Consider the following 20,220-nt stretch of genomic DNA (forward strand, 5'->3'; position numbering starts at 1 on the left):
AACCCCACTGGAGCTGACATCAGGTGCTCTTTGTTGGCACCAGAAGTGGGCTTAGGCTCAGCCCATGGCTGGAATTTGGGGCCAGAAACTGGAGTTTGCACAGTGGACAGGATAGAGCAATACAGACTGCTTCCTTGCTTTCTGCCTGACTTCACACGAACATAGCTGACTATCTCTCTGCTTCCCTTAGGCCAGACAAAGCACTGTTTTCCTTGTGCGTATGCCCAGCATAGATAAGCTGTCAGGTTTACTGTCCCAGACACATACCTACATTCCCTCTCCCTAGCCACACTTTATCATTAAAAATAACTCAACCTCTGCATGTTGTGGTCCTTAAGATTATTGTTTGCCATAGTCTTTCTCTCCACGTCAGCAGAGACCCTTAGCTGTGTCTGTCCCCTGGTGGGGAAAAGCTCTGAAAGCAACAACAGCAACTAATTCACTTCCCAAAGGAATGAATAATATTGTCAGAAAGTAGGACATTTGGCTCCATCTACCTTAGGAGGAGCCCAAAGCAGATTGCCTTGCAGATGGCAGGCTGCTGGGAACAAACTGGGTCATTCCCCGTCTCACAAAGCAGACTGATAAAATCAGTCCAACCGCGGGAGTTCGGGGGAGGCTGAATATTCAAGCCACTGCGAGGAAGGCAGGGTAGAGGCTGGTATGCAGCAATGCCTTCTGGCCCATATGGATGGCCAGGGAAGACAACGCTGGGCCTCCTGGTTTTGGAGGGGAAGTTACCACTCTCTTGTCACATAGATTCTGCCCCCAGCGTGGTGATTCTGCTGCTGAGCAGGATCCCACTGGCTCTCCCAGACCTGCGCTCTCTCTGCAGTGCTAAGAGGAGTGAAAACTTTTTGTCAGGAAAGGAAAGGGTTGTGACTCAAAGATGCCCAGGGAGTTGTTGAGTAAGATGGTGCCATTTACAGGCAGTCAAGCTGCTGACCATAACCACAGCTTAAGCCTTTTATTGTTCTTGCCTGTGGTAGGCTTTTTTCTCCAGTTGATCAGCCCTAACTAACCCCCCGCCCTGGCTTGGATTGCAACTCAGCTGGAAGGATTCTGCCAAGCACTGTTAATCCGCTTAAAATAAAAGTCTTAATATTTGCAAGAGATTTGTTTTAAGGGAGTTTACCTGGTCCTGTACCTCTCAGCATCCTTGGCTTAAGACCAATGTCATTCTACGACACCCCACTGCTTGCTGCTGCGGGCCTCGGCCAAGAGACTCCTGGAGTTGCTCAGTCCTTTCAAGTCTTGTTCATACCCATAGCTGGTAAAGGGCTCAGCCCCACCACAGCTCCACAAGAACTATATAAGAAATGCCAAATTGGGTCAGACCACAGATCCATCTAGGCTCATATCATGCATCTCATAGTGGCAGAGAGCGGATACTGAGGGGAAGAACACGTATATATAAAAGGCCTATCCAGACCGATCTATCCCCTCTTCCCTTACAGCTTCCAACACTCAGAAGCCTACGAAGTTTTAATTTGAAGGTTGCACACCTCAGTATCATTGTGCATACCCACTGATGGATCCTTTCTCCAGGAATTTGTCCAATCCTCTTTTGAACCTGGTTAAGTGATCAGCTTCCATGGCATCTCGTGGCAGCAATGAGTTCCCCAAGCTAACTGCATGCTGTGTAACCAACACCATCCTTCTGTTTGCTGCCGACTCCGTGAGCACAACAGCTGCTTGAGTTTCATTGAGGTGCAGCCCAAGCATTGCAATGTTGTTCTAATACATGAGTACCTAAGGAGGCAGAGATTCAGGGAAGAGGACTTAGGTCTAGGAGTCAGGAGAGTTCTGCCACTAAATGATATGGGGCTTTGATCAGTCCCTTCCCCATCATTATTTCTACTGTAACAACAGTTTATGTAGAAATGCCTGGGATTGTTTTAAATGAGCAAGCCCAGGGACTGATAACAATTTTAGCCACAGTAGCACAGAGCTCAGGGCAGGCTCTCCAACTGAGTATGTATGAGGCTCTCGGTGGGCTTGTAGCCCACATGGACTTCCATGCTGCTGTGGCTATATCGAATACTAGTACCTGGCTATCTGGTCTGCTGAAATCCCTTATATGTGAAATGGGCAGGACAAAACCACCTTCTTAGAACGAGATCTGCAATGAAAGCACTGCCGAGGAAGACTGACAGACTTTAAATGAAAAGCCTGGCTGGCCAGGTGAATTTTCACAGTCTGAAGTGAAATGGGACAGCAAAAGTAAACAGTAAAAAATAAAAGTAAATACTGAAAAGCTCTTGGACATAGCAGTCTAAAGGTTGTTGGCAACACATGTGAGGTCCTTTGAGCCAGATTCTCAGCAGTTTTAAATAGGCACATCTGCACTGACCTGGAGATTACACTGATTTACTCCAGCTGAGGGTTCAACCCATAAATTTTTAAAGTATGAGGCCAAGTCTGCTTCCCCTGGCATAAATCAGTGTAATTCCCCTGAAGTTAATACCGAGTTGCACCAGCTAAAGACCTGGCCCGCTGTATTTATTTGCTAGTGTCCCTATTAGCCCACTTTCTAAAAGCCTGTATTGTTTCTGCTCAGGAACTATTGAGCAGTGTGCTCCTAGGTTTTTAACACTTCCAATACAGAGCCAGCTAATTCACAGCAGGAGTGAAGTCTATTAGTTTTCTGAAAGAGGTGCTTTGTACACCAAATACTCATAAAGGTTCCAGGGCATGCTGAAGCAAGGGGGTTGATGGGTTTGAGAGCATGTGCCCACTCATGGAGATTGTCTCGGAGCCCAAGCAACTCAAGGTGGGTCCTAAATATACACAAGGGAATGGGGCCTGGGGTGTGTAATGCTCAGCACAGGTGGAACCCCTCAGGCTGTAAAGGGAAGGAATTTGCATTGCAACATATCTGCCACCTGACCAAATGGCCTCCTTTGGACGCACTCACAGGTGGCCAATACAACAGCATGAAAAATCATTTCCCTGTATGTTTGTTTTCTTTCATGGCTGCATAAGATGAGGTTTATTGGGCACCCCAGAGCCCATACCCAGCTCTTCAGACACATGCCTGGAGTCACTGCCAGTACGCATAATGAAGGGCTGTTTCAGTTCATGCTGTTTGGACATGTGTTAACCTGACAAGGTTTCATTGTCTGAGCAGCACCAGCATCAATTAGCAAGCAGCGAATTTCCTCCAGTTCTCTGCAATGGCTTAGGATTAGGGAAGGGTCTCCCAAAACTTCAACCATTCTGCAGCTCCCGGTGCTGAGCAGATTCAGTAGTGCAGGCATCATCTGCAAGAGGCTGCTCTCCTACAGTTTGAGGAGTGGAGGCTCCTGAGGCTACAGCAAGAGGCTCCAGGGATCAGGGGCTCCCCTCTGGTTCTGGACCTGAGGGAACAGTTTAGGAGCTAGGTCAGAGGTGATACAAGGCTGGTCTGACAGTTCAGAATCCCCTGATGTATGAGCTAAAAGCAATTTAAAGTCAGCCCAAGGCAGGTAGCACTACAAATATTAATAAGAAGCCATTTTTGGGGAGATTTGCAGCCAACTGTTTGGATGCACAACTGAGACCTGGACATTTCTCAGACCCGATCCCCAAACTTCTGAAGGTTACTCAGGCACTAACTGGGTCTATCCTAACCACAAAAGGTGCCCAGCAGACATTCGTATCATGCACTGTGCAACCCACGTGACTATAGTTTAGTGTGCCTTGCACATACTACAAGGAAGTGAAGCCAAATTGCTGTCATGATTCATACAAACTGTAAATGTTTATGTCTTCCACCCAGCTTAATTTGATTCTCATTTCCTGGGGAATTTACTCCACACACAGTATTGCTTCTGGCTTCCTGTCCCATTTGTCATGGGATTGATCTTTCGGTATGGGTGTTGCCTTTATTAAAGCACACTTGAGTCGTCTTAGCATACCAGTATCACCAGCCGAGCCCTATCAACAGAGCAGTTATTAGTAAATACTGGGTGCGTACACATGCACATTCACTGCACAGTAACCGAAATTACCGCATAGCACGGGAGTGCATCTATACATGCACGCCCATACTGTGCAGTAAATATAGTGACTTACACTGACTTGAACATAAATTTGATACCTGCATCATGCGAGTATCAAATTTATGCCTGATTACTGTGCAGTAACACACGTGTAGACGCCTTAACACAGTGTGTGTAGACTGACTTGGGACTAACTTTAGTCCCAGTTCAGTCCACGCACGGAGTTAATGTGCTTTAATGCCTGCACATGTAGATGTTGGCCTAGTCCCACTTACTGCACAGTAAATTTAGGCTGGTGTAAATGCACATGTAGAGATGCCCACAGAGAACTGGGGGGTTGCCAGAGGGTTTTTTCCACTGCGTTAAGCAGACCTGCTGGGAATAGGGGTAAGTAGTTAAAAAGCCAGTGGCAATGAGTCCAGTCTACAATAGCTCTATCACATCACCATTCCATATATATGACAGGCCTGCTCCTTTGCTGCACTCCAGGGAAGTCAGTGAAACTATGCTGGTGTACATCAGTTAAGATTCTGCCCAAATACTTGTGAAGTCTCCTGAGTTTCTTTGTTTGAATGAAACAGCTATTAGTTCACAAGCAGAAACCAATAGAAACCTCCTCTAAAACTAGATTTTGCAATCCAGTTTCTAAAACAGAACCATCTGGAAACATTTAAATCTGCACCTCATTACTACATCCATAATAGCTGTGTATAGCTATATGGAGAGAAACTCCTAAATCATCTGAGCTTTGCCCATCACCATTAAGAAAGGCCATTTTGGCCACAGGTCCAACTCAAGTCAACTATCTACATCCTGGGAGAAGTCCATTTCATCAAGTTTACTATATGTTGCTGAGACTGAAAAGTCAGAGATCCTTTAACATCTCTTTGATGAGCAACTGACTTGCAACCTGAGATTTGAACTGCAGTTTCATTTCAAGTATGGTAGCTATCTATGTAAGTGCGCTGATCCAAATGATAAAACTACTGAGCTGAATGGGATGCAATGTTCTGCTCAAGAGATCACTTAGTTTTCTCTCCGTATTCAAGCCAATACATAACCTGAGCACTGGATTGTGTGCATGTGTGTAATTGGTTTCACATTCTACAGTTTTCTGAGCTCCTTCCTGAGACACAGCTGAGTCCCAGTTTCACACATCCATCACACTGTCTTCACCGGATATTTCCAGCCTCTGTAATACTTAACATGGATTCCTCTTGCAGGCTCCTGCTGTTTTTCAACCATTTCCTCTCAGAACAGAGAAACAATTGGGACATAAAGGAGAAACCCTGAAGACCTCTTGCTCTGCCTGAGCCAAAGAATTTCCTTACATAGCTGCTGCCATAGCTACACATATATGCATACATATATAATGTGCACACACACACGCATGGGTGTGTATATATTTCTGGAACAGCAGCATAATAAGGCTTCCTGAATTAAATATATATCCTAGTGCTCCCCCTAGAGAAAATAAAGTTCTGTGTATTTCTGTCCGTTTCTCCTCCCCTCGCAGCAGTGTCAGATTGATCGCAGTATATGAGGGACTGAAGAGTAGAAAATGGAATCTGACAGTGGAGAAAGCTGGAACGATCTGATTTTAATCTCTGTAGATTATAGTCCATGAGAAAAAGAGACCCGACAGTATTTGCCACTGAAATAATGCAAGGCTCCTCAGCTATGCTTTTAAGATGTGTGTGCTGAAAGGAATATAAAATTTAATTGGCCAACCCAGTGAAAAAAAACACACTGCTAGAACAGGGCGCACGTCTTGTCCCCAGTCCTTAATTATACAGTAACTTACTAGGGCTTATTTGTAAACACCTTTGTAAATCACATAGTACTTCCATACTCCTGTGGATTACGGTGTAATTAAGTTTAGTAGATGGAAAGGTAATGACTATGCATGCTGGACTGTAATTTAGAGGGTGAATGTAATCAGGCTTTTATTTAGCAGAGACATGGGATTCACCGCGGAGGTACCCTGACACAAACCAGTGATTGCCATGTAACAAAAGAGCACAGTTCTAGGAGAACACGAAGAGAAACCGCATGATGTCTGTGCTATGCAACTTCAAGAGCTTAAGGATTCTCTTTCCAAGCAGCTCCCTTGCTGTTAAAGCAAGCAGGGAAGGACTGGCTTGTCAGATCAGGAGGCTGTTTTAATTCTATTTGGTTAAGTCAAGGGAATCGCACACATCGCCTCTCCCACTCACTCTGTGAGCTAGAACACATGACTAATGAACAAGCTTGAGTGCCATAAATTCCCATAACAACTACTGCTGGCACAAGGTAGCAACAAGAGATACTGCTCTCCTCTCCTCACAAAGACTAGAGAGCTTTGTACCCCATGCTCAGCAGATAGCAGATTACAGTGAGATCAGGACAGCCCATGATGTACTCCATCCAACCTGAAATAATAAAGGGGGGCAATGATTACAATAGCTGTGGTGTTTTAATATGGCCAGCACATTAAACAGGGAGAGCAGCAGAGTATGGACGCATTAGTGGGACTAATATATTACCATTAAGCAAGCTAAGGTGAAAATCTGGGGTGGGTGGACTTCCAACACTAGAACATCCTAGTGATACAAGCAATAACTTTCTCAGCTGGTGGCCAGGATGGCATGTCCAAGCTTCTAGGGTAAAAGCAGGAACCCCAGGATTCGGTCTTCGCAGGCTGGCAGAAGCACAGAATGCTGCAGCGGCACAGAGCTGCTACTGCCGTTTTTGGACGGTTTTTTGCCCCGTGTAATTTTAAAGGCAACCTGCTGCAGCATCAACCAGCACCCCAGAAACGTGCAGATCACTGTTTTTAAAATTAGAAGGCTGTAAGATAGAGGATGAAGCCAACAACCGGGGTAGCAGGATTGGGGAAAACAGCTGAAAGAAGGGATCTTCAACATGAATCCGAATGAAAGGAAAAAAATCAAGCACCTCACTCCACATAAGCTTAGTGCCTGCTTCAGAGAGGAGACCCGAGTGAGAAGAACGCTGGAGTGAGGCACCTTTGTGCTCTAAAAAGCACCGGCTCTTTAGAACCATCTGGATGCATGCTGAATATTAAGCGCCCACCTGAAAGCCCAAATCAGCACTGCCTTTTAAGTTACCTGCAGCAGCTTTTGAAGGCAGAGAGCTGGCACTTCCCTTGTTTGTTAGAATCCTGGGAGAATTGGCTGAAAAAAGTCCTGTCTGACCTGGTTAAAAATAACTGCAGACATAGCTCTCTTTAAGCAGTAGGAGGGGGGAGTTTCTTTTTAAAGCTCTGATCAAAAGCACCTACTACTACCAACATAGCTTGGAAAAGACAACTAGAGACGTGCTATTCATGTGTGTGCCTCAAGGGATTACCTCGATTCAATACAGCTCTCAGATATCAATATTTCTCTGTCAAGACTAGTGGTTTGTATACATACTTTTCCATAAAATATAAGTGGAGTTTCTACAACTGCTAAGGAATTTCAGAGGGTCTTGGCTGTACTGCCATCTAGTGACAAGTACATCAAGCAGCTGTCTTTCAGTGGTACAAGATGATATACCGGAAAATGCGACAGGCATTACCATGCTACATTACCTAATCTGATGTGTTGTTCCTATCCTGGCCAGTGTCAGGACGGTCTAACTTCATTGTTCAGGCTGGTCTAACCTGGCTACAAGGTATAGCTTCCAAATACCCCTTGGCTCTTACAAATATAATCTTGCAATAGTGAATTCCACAGGCAGATTATGTATTCAAATTTCCTTTAGTTTCAATTTTTCTTACCTTTTGGTTTCATGAGGTGTCTCTTTATTCCTGGATTACAAGAGAATAAAGAGATGTACTCAATTTGACTCCATTCCACTGTTATTTTATCCCTGTGTAGCACATCTACAAATTAAAAAGGCTAAATCTTCTCTCTCTAGAGAATACTCATTCACATGTCTAAGTATTTTATTGCCTTTTTCCTACGAGGCATCTCACTTCTTTGATGGAAGAAAATGAGGCACAGGGAAGAAAAGTGATTTGGCTCAGTAGCACATGGAAAGTTAAAACTGGAAACTGAGCCCAGACATCCATTCCTCTGATGGAAATACCCATACAAATCTCTAATTGCTTCAACCATGCAAATCCAGCAGATGATATTAGGGGATCAGCAGGCAAAAGGAAACGTTAGCTGTTAATAAACTGCCAGCTCTGAACTTTGATTGGTGCACTTGGTATTGCTTGCACCTAGAACAGCAATCAGCCTGAGGAAGTATTAACAAATCCTCCTCAGAAGAATGTTTTTTTCCTCTTTGGGCTAAGACTTCTTCATGGGACACCTCTGCTTGAGGAAGCTGCACATCAAGGCTCAAGGTGACTTAAAAGCACTAAGTGTTGTGTAATTGTAGTTAATGAAACTTCCTTTCTGGCCCAAATTCCACTACAGAATTAACACGATTCAAAGGCTGTCCTTGACTAGCAAGCAGCAGGCCTCCTGCAGTGAGATGTATAAGGGCAATAAAGTTTTAAACAGCATCTCCCAGCCTGAGATGGCCTATGTAGGTAAGAATCAGCCATAAAACTTAGAAATGAGAAAGAACTATTTAAAAACCCTACAGCTATTGCAGGACTGTTTTGCTGTGGCATAGTTACTGGGGCTTTGTCCATCCTGTCTAGTTTCAAGTGGAGATTCCAAAGTTTCAGCTAGACACACTTTCACAACCTATAGTCTCTTTTTTTACTAAAAAGGAATTAAGTTAATAGAAGACACTGAAAATAATGGTATCAGCTCCAGTTCCCTCTCCATTAACTCACAGTCCATTTTACCAGGTGGAGAAATAGTGGTCTGGTCATTGAGGTTATCACATGGCCATGGACTCTTGTTAAGATGACACTCAGTTCAGGTTTCCACTCTCAGACTGTATGGATAAGTTTCTATCAGTCACAGAGAGAGGAAAGAGAAACAGTCACCAACACACCTGTCTTGGAGCATCCCAGTCCCTCGTGCCTCCGACTGCAGCACTTCAATTATGAGAAAAACCCTCAGCGCTGGCAATTTCTGTGAGTTGTAAAGAGACTGGGAATAAAATGATATTTGTTATTTATTTCCATCTCCCTCTTCGTGTGGATTGGGCAGATGTCAGTGCAGGGAAAAGAGATCTGTTCTTGAGCCACTGAGCCTCTTGATTTTTTTTAACTTGGATCAGTTTTACCAGCTTTTTTCCCCCTTCAAGGTGGCCATTTTATTATTAAGTCAATAGCAAATACTACCTGGACTGCTATACTAGGAAATTTCTTACCAGGGCTTCAGATCTATCTCTAGCCCCAGCATCCAGAGAAATGCTAAGAGATGGTCCACGTATTTTAAATAATCTTTAATTAAAATTAAATGTCAAACACATTACAAGCATTGTAATCACTTAGATTTTCTCAAAAATAATATGGGTGTCTGCCACCGCGCAGGAGGCTTTCTCAAACCAGCTCTTTTCCAGATGCGAGTCAAATCATTTTCAAACTTTTTCTGAAATAGAAAAAGGGGGCAACTGTGAGACAGCTTGTAAGTGACACACACAGACAAAGACACTTCACTATATAAGTATCCTTAACAAACACCAGGTACTATCTCCATAAAGGAAGCAACATATGCATCTAAGTAGCTTGGTCTGCTCTCAAAATGCAGCTATTCTTATGGCAGAGCCTAGACTTGAAACGTAGATGGAGCTTTACCATTGCATTTGAGAAATTTCCCACTGAGTGCTGCAGTTTTTCACAAGCCAGTTCTAGACGAAAAGGACCATGTATGTAAACTGATAAAACGAGTGCAAGCCCATTTTTGGAAGCGTACATGCTTTTATTGATCCGCTGCTCTGTTTAACCCACTCTCACCTGACGTTTCTTTTTGCGATTTTCGATTATTGCCCTCCGCACAAACTTTCTTCGCTTTTGCAGCTTCTTGTACTTGTGCCGGTTCATCTTCCGCCTGCGAATCTTCAACACATTTTTACACTCAACCTTGTTACCACTGAGGTCTCCTCCCTCTTCCTCCACATCAGCCTCCACTTCAGACGTGGGGCAGTCATACTGCTGAGTTGGTTCATAGTCTCTCTTTTTATGAACATCGATGACCTCCACTTTAGGGAAGGAGTATCTAACTGTCAGCCAGCTTTCTAAAGGACTGATGGACATTTTTCTAGGGACCAACATTTCTTCCAGTTCAGGGTCCAGTGCGTACGAACGCTGAGGATGGCCTCCATTGTTATGAGAGGGCTGGGTGCTGTAGTTTGCCGACGCAGGACCAAAGCACAGAACAGAAGACACTGGCCTTGGCAAAAAGTGTCCTTTGAGAAACAAGAATTGTGTGTGTGTTAGAATGCTTAAAGGACACGAATAAGTAATAAGTGCCCTCCCTTTAAAATTAATGAGTACTATAATTGGATGCCAAAAAGACTGCAGACAAATAAAGTAAATTAGGTTGCAACCTCAATCATTTGGAAGTTAGGAAATGGAAATGACAAATTTATGTTCTCCTGTGCAACTGTAATTCTATACTTTGTACATCCATTCAGTCCCAGATGCTAAATGGAACAGGGTACTATCAAAAAAACAGCACATGATCACATCATTAAAGACTACCATAATGCATATATGCACCCAGGAGTGAAATTAAGGTTGTCTGGGGTGTCATAAATCTGATGACCCCTAATTTTTGAATGCTTAACTTTATGACCTAAAAAAATTGGTGTTTACAGGATTTTCCAGCTGTTTTTTTAATGTAGGAAAAAAGTAAAACCAAATTGTATTGTATACAGTTGTAATACCCAACATATAATGTGCTACTGGCAGGGTTTGAACCCTGAACCTTCAGTACGGTCTGCGGCAAAGGCATCTATGTTTTAAGTCCAAGGCTAACTATATAAGCTTGCAGCAGCCAGAAGCTGTCATGTCAAGGGATGTGTAGGCTGCTAGTGCTGGGTCCGGGGAGGGGGGATGAGAGGAGCCCCTCATAAACCAGTTGCTTCTTTCCCTTCTTTCCATGAAGCAAAAGCTCTCCTGCAGTGTCCCTGAAGAAGGAAAATGAGCTGCTAGAGTCATGCATTAGGTCCAGTGAAGACTATGGGAGGAACTCAGGTTGAACTCCCTACAGAGAGTCTGAGATGGGGATATGTTAGTGCGTTCAGTGGGACAGCCTGACCTATTCCAAACCTGCTGTATTATTGTAAGCATCATACTGGAATTATTGTAAATAGTTATTGAGTTTCAATACTTAAAAATGCAATTATCTGTATTGCTATGTTCAGAAAGTATAACTCACTAAAGAAACAAAGGGCTAAACTGTTTAATTACCCATGGAATGAACCCAGACAAAACTTAAAAGTTTACCCTACCAAAGAGGAAGCTGATAAAAAGAAATATTTGACATGCAAGACAAAACTTCCTAATCAGCTACAATGCAACCAGTTAAAAATAATCTAAAAAATTTCTCCTTGAATGAAGCAGGCGGGGTTAGAAAGACTGTGAACACTATTAAGCCATCCAGTTCCCAAATGAACAAGCCTCTGTAAAACCACATTAAAATATTCAGCAAGAAAACTTCACAATATTGTCAATATATGCTGGAAACTTAATAGTATGAATAGATAGCAGGATTAATGTTATTCTTCAGCATGAATGGCTCATTCCAGTGACTTGTAATGCTTTCTGGCAAAGCAAACTCTGGAAGCCTAATTACCCATGAAACCTTGACACTGAAATGCAGATTTACCTGTAAATCGCGTAGCCTTTGCTAATTGAGAAGTCAGTCGTGATATCAACATATCTGTAACAGATTTGTTCACTCTGTCAGAGCCAAAACAACTGTCAAAATAAGAACATTCATTCAGCGAACCACAAATAACTAGAAGGAACATTTTAATAGGCAACAAGAATCCTTTTAAAGTACAAAACACACAACACGTCGTAAAGCCTGAAACACTATGAAATATTCCACCACTACAGAAGCCACATGTCAGTGCTCTGCTGTACTGGAGTGAAAGACAGGGACTAAGAGTAATGTCACTACATTGGAGGGGGGGAGGGGAGGCATTCATGCAGCTTTTGATAGGCGTTAGTATTTATTTTCTATACAGGAAAGCTTGAGGATCTTTATCATGCGAGTTAAAGCTAGTTTATGCTTGGACAAAAGCTTTCGGTGGAAAGTTTATTTTTCACAAGCTCTTCGATAACAAAAATATTCCCCTTACTTTGTCTGTGTCATTTGTATTTATTTTTAAAAGAAAGGAAACTATTCTCCTGAAGTAGGTAAATACTGGAACTGGCCAGCTAACTATTTTTCCTTGGGACTAGTTTCAGAAAACAAAATCTTCCCCCGCTCCCCTTTTGATTGGGGGGGGGGAGGGGAGGTGAATCTGTATGTGTGTGTGTCCATGCATATGTATGTGTGTATACATGCATGCATGTGTGTTCCCTCCTGGCAACACCAGTCCTCACTGCAACAAGTCATGAGTGGATCTGGAATTGGGCTATGGAGCCACCTGCAGACTCACCATCAAGATCCTTGGAAAACAATCTTACTCATTTGCAAATGATCGCCCTTCATCATCATGATGTGTGTGCAAGTGCCTGCATGTGTATGCACGCACGTGTACATGTGCACACCTGCATGTATTTGTCTGCATGCATGCCTATGTACATGCATGTGTGCATGCCAGTATATGTCTGTATGCACGCCAGTATGTGCATGTGCATGCACGTGAGTGTCTGTGTGTATGCATGAGTTTGTGTGTGCGCGCGCACATGCGTGTGTATACAAGAGACCCTCGCCATTCGTGGGGGATACGTTCTCGTACCCCCCACAAATTGCGAAATCCACAAATAAGGCATTGCGTTCATGAATGCAGTGCCCCCGGCGGCTGGGGGAGGGGAGGGGAGAGTGGGGCACGGCTTGTGCAGCGGCAGCCCAGCAGCAGCGAGCGCGGAGCTCCCGAGGAGCGCCTGTCAGTGTATGAAGTGTAGTTAAAATATGGGTTTGGCATTCGCGAATATTTGAAACCACAAATGTCAAACGCACAAATAGCAAGGGTTTCCTGTACATGCGTGCATGCGACTGCACATGCATATGTGCATGCATGCATGCATGGATACTTGCATGCGTATGCACGTGTGAATGTGCGTGTATATGTGCACACATGCACTTGTGTATACGCGCATGCATGAATGCACATACATGTGTATACATGAGCATGTACACGTTCATGTGAATGCGCGTGCGGCTGTATAGATGTGTATGAATGCGTGTGCGCACGAGCACCTGTGTGCCTGCGTACATACGCATGCATGCACAGGCCCGCAATGTGCGTGCGGATGACGTCAATGGATGCACCGAGCCCCAGCTCCCCTCCCACTCCGGCTCATCCCCGGCGCCGCGCCCGGGGCTGGAAACAACAGCTCTAGGCCGGCGGGAGGGAGTACGAGGCCCCCCGCCCGCAGGGTCCGGCCCGGCCCAGCCGCCTCTCCCGCACTCACCATTCCGGCGCCGCTAACGCGGACGCTCCCGGAAGTGCCTCCTGGCGCGCCGGAAGTTCCGTGTCCGCCGCATCCGGCCTCGGGCTGCGCCCGCCCCCAGACGACAACGTTCCGGCCTGCGCGGGGCGTGAGGGAGGCGCGAGGCGCCCACGCCCCACACGGAGCCCGGCGCCGGCCCAACGCCGTGGGGACAGCGCACTGCCGTGTTCACTCCCGCATTCATCTTCAACCTGGGCTTTAATGATGCTTTAATCTGGGTGTGCCTGGGGGAGAGCCAGGCCCAGCTGCGCTTGCCCGGGCCAGGGTGGGGATTGGGCACCAAGTCCAGGCTCCCCCCGCGCTGTCCAGGGCGGCTCCTTCATGGAAGATGTTCAACACGTCCATAGACATGGGTGGATTCGCTCCCACCGGGAAAACTTCCCCACATACCGGTGCCCCGTGGATTTGGCGTGACCCAGAGCGCTCTCCTTGGTTTTATCTCAGCGGCCAACGGCCCGCGCTTACTGCACGAGCCTACCCTCCCGCGCGGCTACGCGGCACTGGCAAGACCTGGGAGGAGCGGCCGTTCCCTCGTGCCAGCGAACGCCGCCGGGATTGCTGAGCCTGGCGGCGTAGTGCAACCCGTGACAGCCTGCGAGGGGAGGACGGCGACCGTCCTGGAGACCGGCTGAGCGATTACGTGTTCAAACCTGAGGCAAAAATGAAGTGACTGAACGTTTCTTAGTGGTTTCTTCAAATGGAAACGGTTGGAAATTCATGGATGTGAGGGGCCGGATCATCAGGTCCAGCCCCCCGCGCTTGGGCAGGAAAGACCGCTGGGGCAGGTGACCCTGGCAAGGTGGGCGTCCAGACTCTTTTTGAAGATATCCAGAATATGTGATTGTACCACTTCGATGTGGGGGGAGGCGGGGAGTCTGTTCCAGACCCTGGACACTCGAGTTGTAAAGATTTTTTTTCCTTCTGTCTAATTTCCATCGGTCTTCTAGCAATGTATGACCGTTAGTCCTAGTCTGGGGAGCCTTGGTGAACAGACGTTCTCCCAGTCCCTGATGTCCGCCCCTTATATGCTTATAGGCAGCTACCAAGTCCCCTCTGAGTCTTCTCTTCTCCAGGCTGAAGACCCATGTCTCAGCCTCTCATCATATGGCCTGCTCTCCATACCTCTACCCATATACACGGCCCTCCTTTGCACCCTCTCAAGCCTCTCCACATCCTTCCTGAAGTGCTCCAGTACTCCAGCTGCGGCCTCACCAAGGCCGAAGAAAGCAGGAGGATGACATCCTTAGTCTTGTTTGAGATGCATCGGTATGCAAGTGTTTGGTTTGGTTTGGTTTGCCGGCTATGGCATTGCATTCCCTGAACGTTCAGCAGCGATCCATGCCACGTCAGAAAAGCAGACCTGGCCAATGTGCTGAAGTCTAGAGACCATCCCGTGCAAGAGGAAGGAGCATACAGACAGGGAGAAGGACATCACACCATACCCACAGCCAAATTTTTCTGGTAGTATTCCTGGAGATAACATCTGAACGCTGGACTACAAAGCGGGAACTTTGGGGCCGGTTCCTGCATGGAAGTCCTAATGCAAAATAGGATTAGAGGGAGAGGGCATGAAAAATGATAACTGGCTGAAGCATGTCCACATTTAAACTGGTAATAAAATGACAGACCAGGAATTAATCTCTCGTTAACACTGATTTTCCATATTTCGTTGGCCCGTGGTGAACCTTTGTTGGCTTATCTGTGCTTTCCCCTCATCTATTATCCCCTTTTGCTCTGAGCTGTGCATGATGTAATGATTGTGCTAGTTCTTCAGCAACTGCTGATGCTTCCAGGCTAGACCAAAAAAAAATCTACATTGCTTAAAACAAAACACATCCAAGCCTGTCAGAGGAAATTTTTAGTTGAGGTGGCTTCTCCAGCTTTTCAAGTCTTTGTCATTTGCATGAAGGATTGCTCCCACACTGTTCCCCTTTTTTGCGCCTCTCCTTTGTGTATGAGTTGGTGAAGCATCAAACACAAACACATTCCATCACAAGTGACTCTTCTTTGACACATCACAGAACAGGAATTAGGCCATGACATTGCACAGTGTGGGTGCTTTTGGATTGCCATTGGAGGGCAAATGAACAAGGAGCTCATGGAGGAGAAAAAGGAATACTGTTATCCAACAGAGCTCTAGGCTATGAGCCAATTTTCAATCAGCAGTTCTATTTCCCCCATTCTGAGATGGGGAATGAATGGATAGAGTACTCCATGCCTATGACCAGGACAATACCTTTGGAAAGGAAATGTTGTAATGTAAGTTTTAAAAAGGTGAATCCCTTGACCACTTGAGCCGACTAACTTGCATCTGGAACTCAATAACTTAGACTTAAGTCTGGCTGACCAGCCAATAACATGGAGAGGGAGCACCAACATACAGCCATTTAGCTCCAGGTGAGTGGTTTGATCTTAGTTATGGAGGGAGGATTGCAATGAAAGTCACTGGCATGTGTTTGGCAGCTGAGGCAAAAGACAATTTACAGACTTGGTGTTGGCCTCCACTGTAAGATGTCAGCTGATGCCCACTCTTCCACTGGTATTATCCTGGTTATTTTTATCCTGTAACAGCTTCAATAGAAGCAGATAATGGAGTGTCAGGATTTAAGACTAACACAAGTAATAGGCAGGTGTGGTGTGTATCCATGGTAGGCAGCACCAACCATGGAACTCCACTGTTGAGAGCTACTGACTACCGGTTCTTTAGACGTAAAAGAGCTATGAAGACGTACGCCATCTAAAGATTAAATCCAGGCAAAGCATCAGTTTCAGCATTAGGTGTGCTGTGAGCTGTTAGTACCAGGTTTATTTTATAAAAAATGTTTTCGGTTCCAGAGATGTGTATCAGAATCATCACCTATAAGGGTGCTTCCATGTATGTCCATGCAGGATGTTTTACAAGGCAGAACCTATACTGACAGTACCGGAACCAGCACAGGGTGGGACTTTGATTAATCTAGATTTCAGGCACACAGCATGCCCTTCCTGGACATGGTTTAGTCCCATTTGTCCTGTCCTTAGTGACTGCCCCTTTAGGCTCCCCTTCTCCCCACCCCACTCCCTTCCCCACCCCCTGTAGTTAGAAAAGCCTCTGAAGTAGTTCAGTAAACAGGTGTTTTGTTTAATAAGACTTTTATTGGAGACTAGTTAGGAGATTATGTCCAAGAGCCTCCCCCATCGTACCAGGGTGTGTTAGGCATCCATTGTGGAAGTAAACAAGAGTCTTGTGCAATCAGCATGGGCTTGCTAACAGAGGAGGCTGAAGAGGTTACAGAAATGCAGAATCCAGGTGATTTAATTAAGTGAACTTCACTGTTGGTTCACCTGAATTGTCACCTGCAAGACTCATGTACAGTACAAAAGGTAAGAAAGCAGTTCACTTTTCAGGAGAAATTGAGACATCTCCCTCTACCTTTCAGCATGAAATATCTGAATAATTCCATTTCATAGATCAGTAGGCCTAACTCCAAAAGGCAGTGGTGTCCATCACCTCTGACTTTGGTCAATGTAGTATGCCTTATATTACTTTTGAAGAGCTATCACCTTTGGTTTTTTGGAAGCTAAGTGGAACAGTTCCTAGCCTCAAGCTGCACTTTAGCAAGTTGGGGTGGTAGGTGAAGAGTACCCACTCCAAATGCTGCTGCCTTGCCTTCTAAGGCAAAGTGTTTGCCAAAAGGCATATTGCTCTGGTCAAGTCATTACAGATTAAAAACAAACAAACAAAAATCTGTCACTACTCCCCAAATACATCTGTCCAGTTGAATAACAAATGGGTTATTTCAAAACTAGTATAAAAAAGAAACTATAGACAAAGACAGTGCCACAAGTTAAATATTAGCTGGCAAACTGGTCCCGTTGTCCGTGGTATATGTTACCACGGTAATGTTTCCCCTTGCCAGTCTAGGAAGGAGCCATTCTGCTTTTCACCAAGATTAGCCAGGACTGAGAGGATACCCGGAATTGAATCTTCCACCTGTAAGGGAGCCTAAGATTAAAACAAGACAATTATTTGAGACCATCCTTTGGGAAGGACAGGCAATAAAAGTGCACTTGACATTTCTGCTAGAATGAGACAAAAGCTTCCTTAAATGTAACATTAAATAAATCTTGCAAACTAATTAAGTGCAAAGAGCTTTGCAACATGTAGAATTAAGGAGCTGCAAAAGGGGACTATAAAAGTATAAAGGATATACATCTATAATCTTTTACAGTTTTTATATTATAAAAATAAATAAAAGGGGTTGCAGCAACAAGCAGAGTCCTACTTTCTTTGTAGTTAAAGAAAGTCTGTAGGTCACTAACCAGGTTTCCTCCCATATCAGTTTGAACCCATCCTGGGTGCAAAGAAATACAAAGAATTCCATCTGATTTCAAGTCTGCAGCAAGACACCTGGTGATCATATTCAGTGCAGTCTGTAAGAGGAAAGACCATCTCTCTCAGTAGAGCAGTTTTACATACTATGAGCTTCAAAGCCAGCTGGCATCCCATTTCCATCACCACCCCCTTTATCAAATCAAATGCTTCACCTTTTGGGCAAGTACTGATGGCTAGGAAGTAAGTGTCCAACAATACAGGAATAGCCCTGTTAATATCAATTCCAGGATTCTGAAAGTTATAGCTATGTACTCTTGATCCCTGAAGGCCAGGCACCTCTCAAACACTTAGGGTTCCTATACACATGTAGTGAAGCAGACTTGATTAATCAAGTCTGTTGGAGTGTGGTAATTACTCCGCTCCAGACTCCAGCACCACATGTATCAGCATCCCTGCACTGAAAAATGGCAGCGGGGGTACTTTAACTAAAGCTCATTTGATGAGCTTTAGTTAAAGCACACCCCCCCCCTCCATTTTTTAGTGCAGGGATGCTGATATACAAGATGCTCTGGGTGCTTTAATTAGAGTAGCTCTTGGAGCAGCTCCAATTAAAGCATTCTCTCCCCAGTTCCTGGAGCACATGTATAAATGCTCTTAAAGACTAAGAATACAAGCTGCAGTCTTTATGTTCCTGCCCAGGCTACAAAAGTAAGCTGCTTCATATGTTTATAGGGAATGCTTTGTGCCAGTGTGGTTGTGTTGTCTGAGAATACAAGAAAAGCTAGGTAGAAAGAAATGAGCTTTCCATTTTATTTCCAAAGTAGCTGTGACCCAGAATATTAGCAGCTGAGGTGAAAGTGCAACATGAGTGAATTTGACGTACCATTCAATCTAGAATTTGACCCAGGCAGCCACCTTTCTGCCTGGGTCAAATATACCTATCCTTGATCCAATATTAGCCTGTGTACAACCACCACAGTCCCTGGCTGCATAGGCTCTTGAAACTCATGTCCAACTTTTTCTGATTAATGCCACCATTACAAAAATAAAAGACATTACATCTTATAACCAGTTTAATGCCTCTTATATTGGTCTCTTTGCTGAGCTTTGATAGAGGCACACTATAAGGCCAGCTAGGCACATCCTTGGCCTAGGGAGGTCTCCCTAGAATTCTAGGTCCATCTCTAAAAGGACTAATTTCAGAGAAGTACCTGTGTCAGGACTTGAATGCCTTGTGGCTCAAATGCAGAACTAGGATGTCTCAATGAAAGTTTTGCCGGAAACAGCTTCTAACCAGTTTTATTTTGTGCTGACTAGCAAGTAGCTGTATGCCCAGTAACCAAGTCACCTCATCATTTCTGATTCAATTTTAAGTTTAGGATCCACTTTAACTCAGAGATTTGCATCCTTCCAGTTGAGCACAGTTTTGGGAAAGACTCACCTTTGCTATTCTGTAAGGATACACTTTGAGGAACACCTCATTTGCCTGGACCAACTGCATGGAGGCAGCTACCGAGGACATGTTGATAATGGCAGCTCGGTGACACCCCATACCAGTGCTCAGTTGGGCTGCCTTTCTCAGAAGGGGAAGAAAAGCCTGCAAGAAAAAAGGAGTCATTACATTTCAATTCAGCTTCAGTTTTACCTGACCACAACCAGTTTCAGACTCAAACTGTGTTCTACTGAGTCAAGTGCAATATGGCCAAGACAATTTTAAGCTAACATCTCTGTAAATTGGCCAAAAAAGATCCCCTGTGTAATACCTGGCTTTAGCTAGTGAGTTCATTGGCACCTGAATATAATTGGGCATAGGATTTACAAAAAGCTGGCTTCTATGTGATTCTGGACACCTGGTACTGAGGACTTCAGACGCAACCCAGGAAAACACTAAGCATGGAGCTTTGCATAAAATTGAAGGCTGTGGAAGCTGACCTTGAGGAGGTCTACTGTGTGCACTATTCATTGCCTAATCCAGCGGGTTGAGTTGAGTTAACATCTCCATACTAGTTGAATGCAACAGATTAAGAGCTTTCAGAAAAAAAACCTCTCCGTGTTTCTGATGGGCAAAGGCATGAAGTTAAAATATTAACAAGGGTCTAAAGGTCACCAAAAGAGGATGGTACTGTAAGGAGGGAGAAGCCAAAGATCAGTTATGCGAGTAATGCATGAAGTGCAGAGTGAACCCACATTTCATTCTTACCTTGGTAACCATCAGCTGGGCAACCGTGTTGGTTTCATAAATGGTGAGCATTGTTTCAGCAGTGACTTCTTCCAGGGAAGCAAGCACATTGATGCCAGCATTGTTAATGAGGCAGTTCAGCCCTTTGTCTCCTACAATCTCTTCTACTTCCTTAACTACTTTTTTTATGCTGTTTTCAGAGACCACATCTGCCATGAGA

The 20,220-nt window shown here is 44.8% G+C and overlaps 1 protein-coding gene across 1 annotated transcript; it reads right to left on the reverse strand.

Moving 5' to 3' along the window:
- Positions 1 to 9,305: 9,305 nt before the first annotated feature.
- On the reverse strand, positions 9,306 to 13,618 carry AURKAIP1 (aurora kinase A interacting protein 1). Its single transcript, XM_006018817.3, has 4 exons — positions 13,468 to 13,618; positions 11,708 to 11,799; positions 9,832 to 10,283; positions 9,306 to 9,466 (listed from the first exon to the last, which is right to left on the reverse strand). The coding sequence occupies exons 2-4, from the start codon at positions 11,757 to 11,759 to the stop codon at positions 9,362 to 9,364; spliced, it is 609 nt and encodes a 202-aa protein (XP_006018879.1). The 5' UTR covers positions 11,760 to 11,799; positions 13,468 to 13,618; the 3' UTR covers positions 9,306 to 9,361.
- Positions 13,619 to 20,220: the final 6,602 nt, after the last annotated feature.

Source organism: Alligator sinensis, unplaced genomic scaffold (genome assembly GCF_000455745.1).
Source record: "Alligator sinensis unplaced genomic scaffold, ASM45574v1 scaffold569_1, whole genome shotgun sequence".
NCBI lineage: Eukaryota > Metazoa > Chordata > Crocodylia > Alligatoridae > Alligator > Alligator sinensis.

What these genes read in the sequence shown, in the direction of transcription:
- AURKAIP1 (XM_006018817.3), bottom strand. Translation starts at nt 11,759, where the DNA reads ATGTTGATATCACGACTGACTTCTCAATTAGCAAAGGCTACGCGATTT. An exon ending in AAAGGCTACGCGATTTACAG is followed by an intron (nt 10,284 to 11,707) that starts GTAAATCTGCAT and finishes TGTTTCTCAAAG; the next exon opens with GACACTTTTTGCCAAGGCCA. An exon ending in ATCGCAAAAAGAAACGTCAG is followed by an intron (nt 9,467 to 9,831) that starts GTGAGAGTGGGT and finishes TTTCTATTTCAG; the next exon opens with AAAAAGTTTGAAAATGATTT.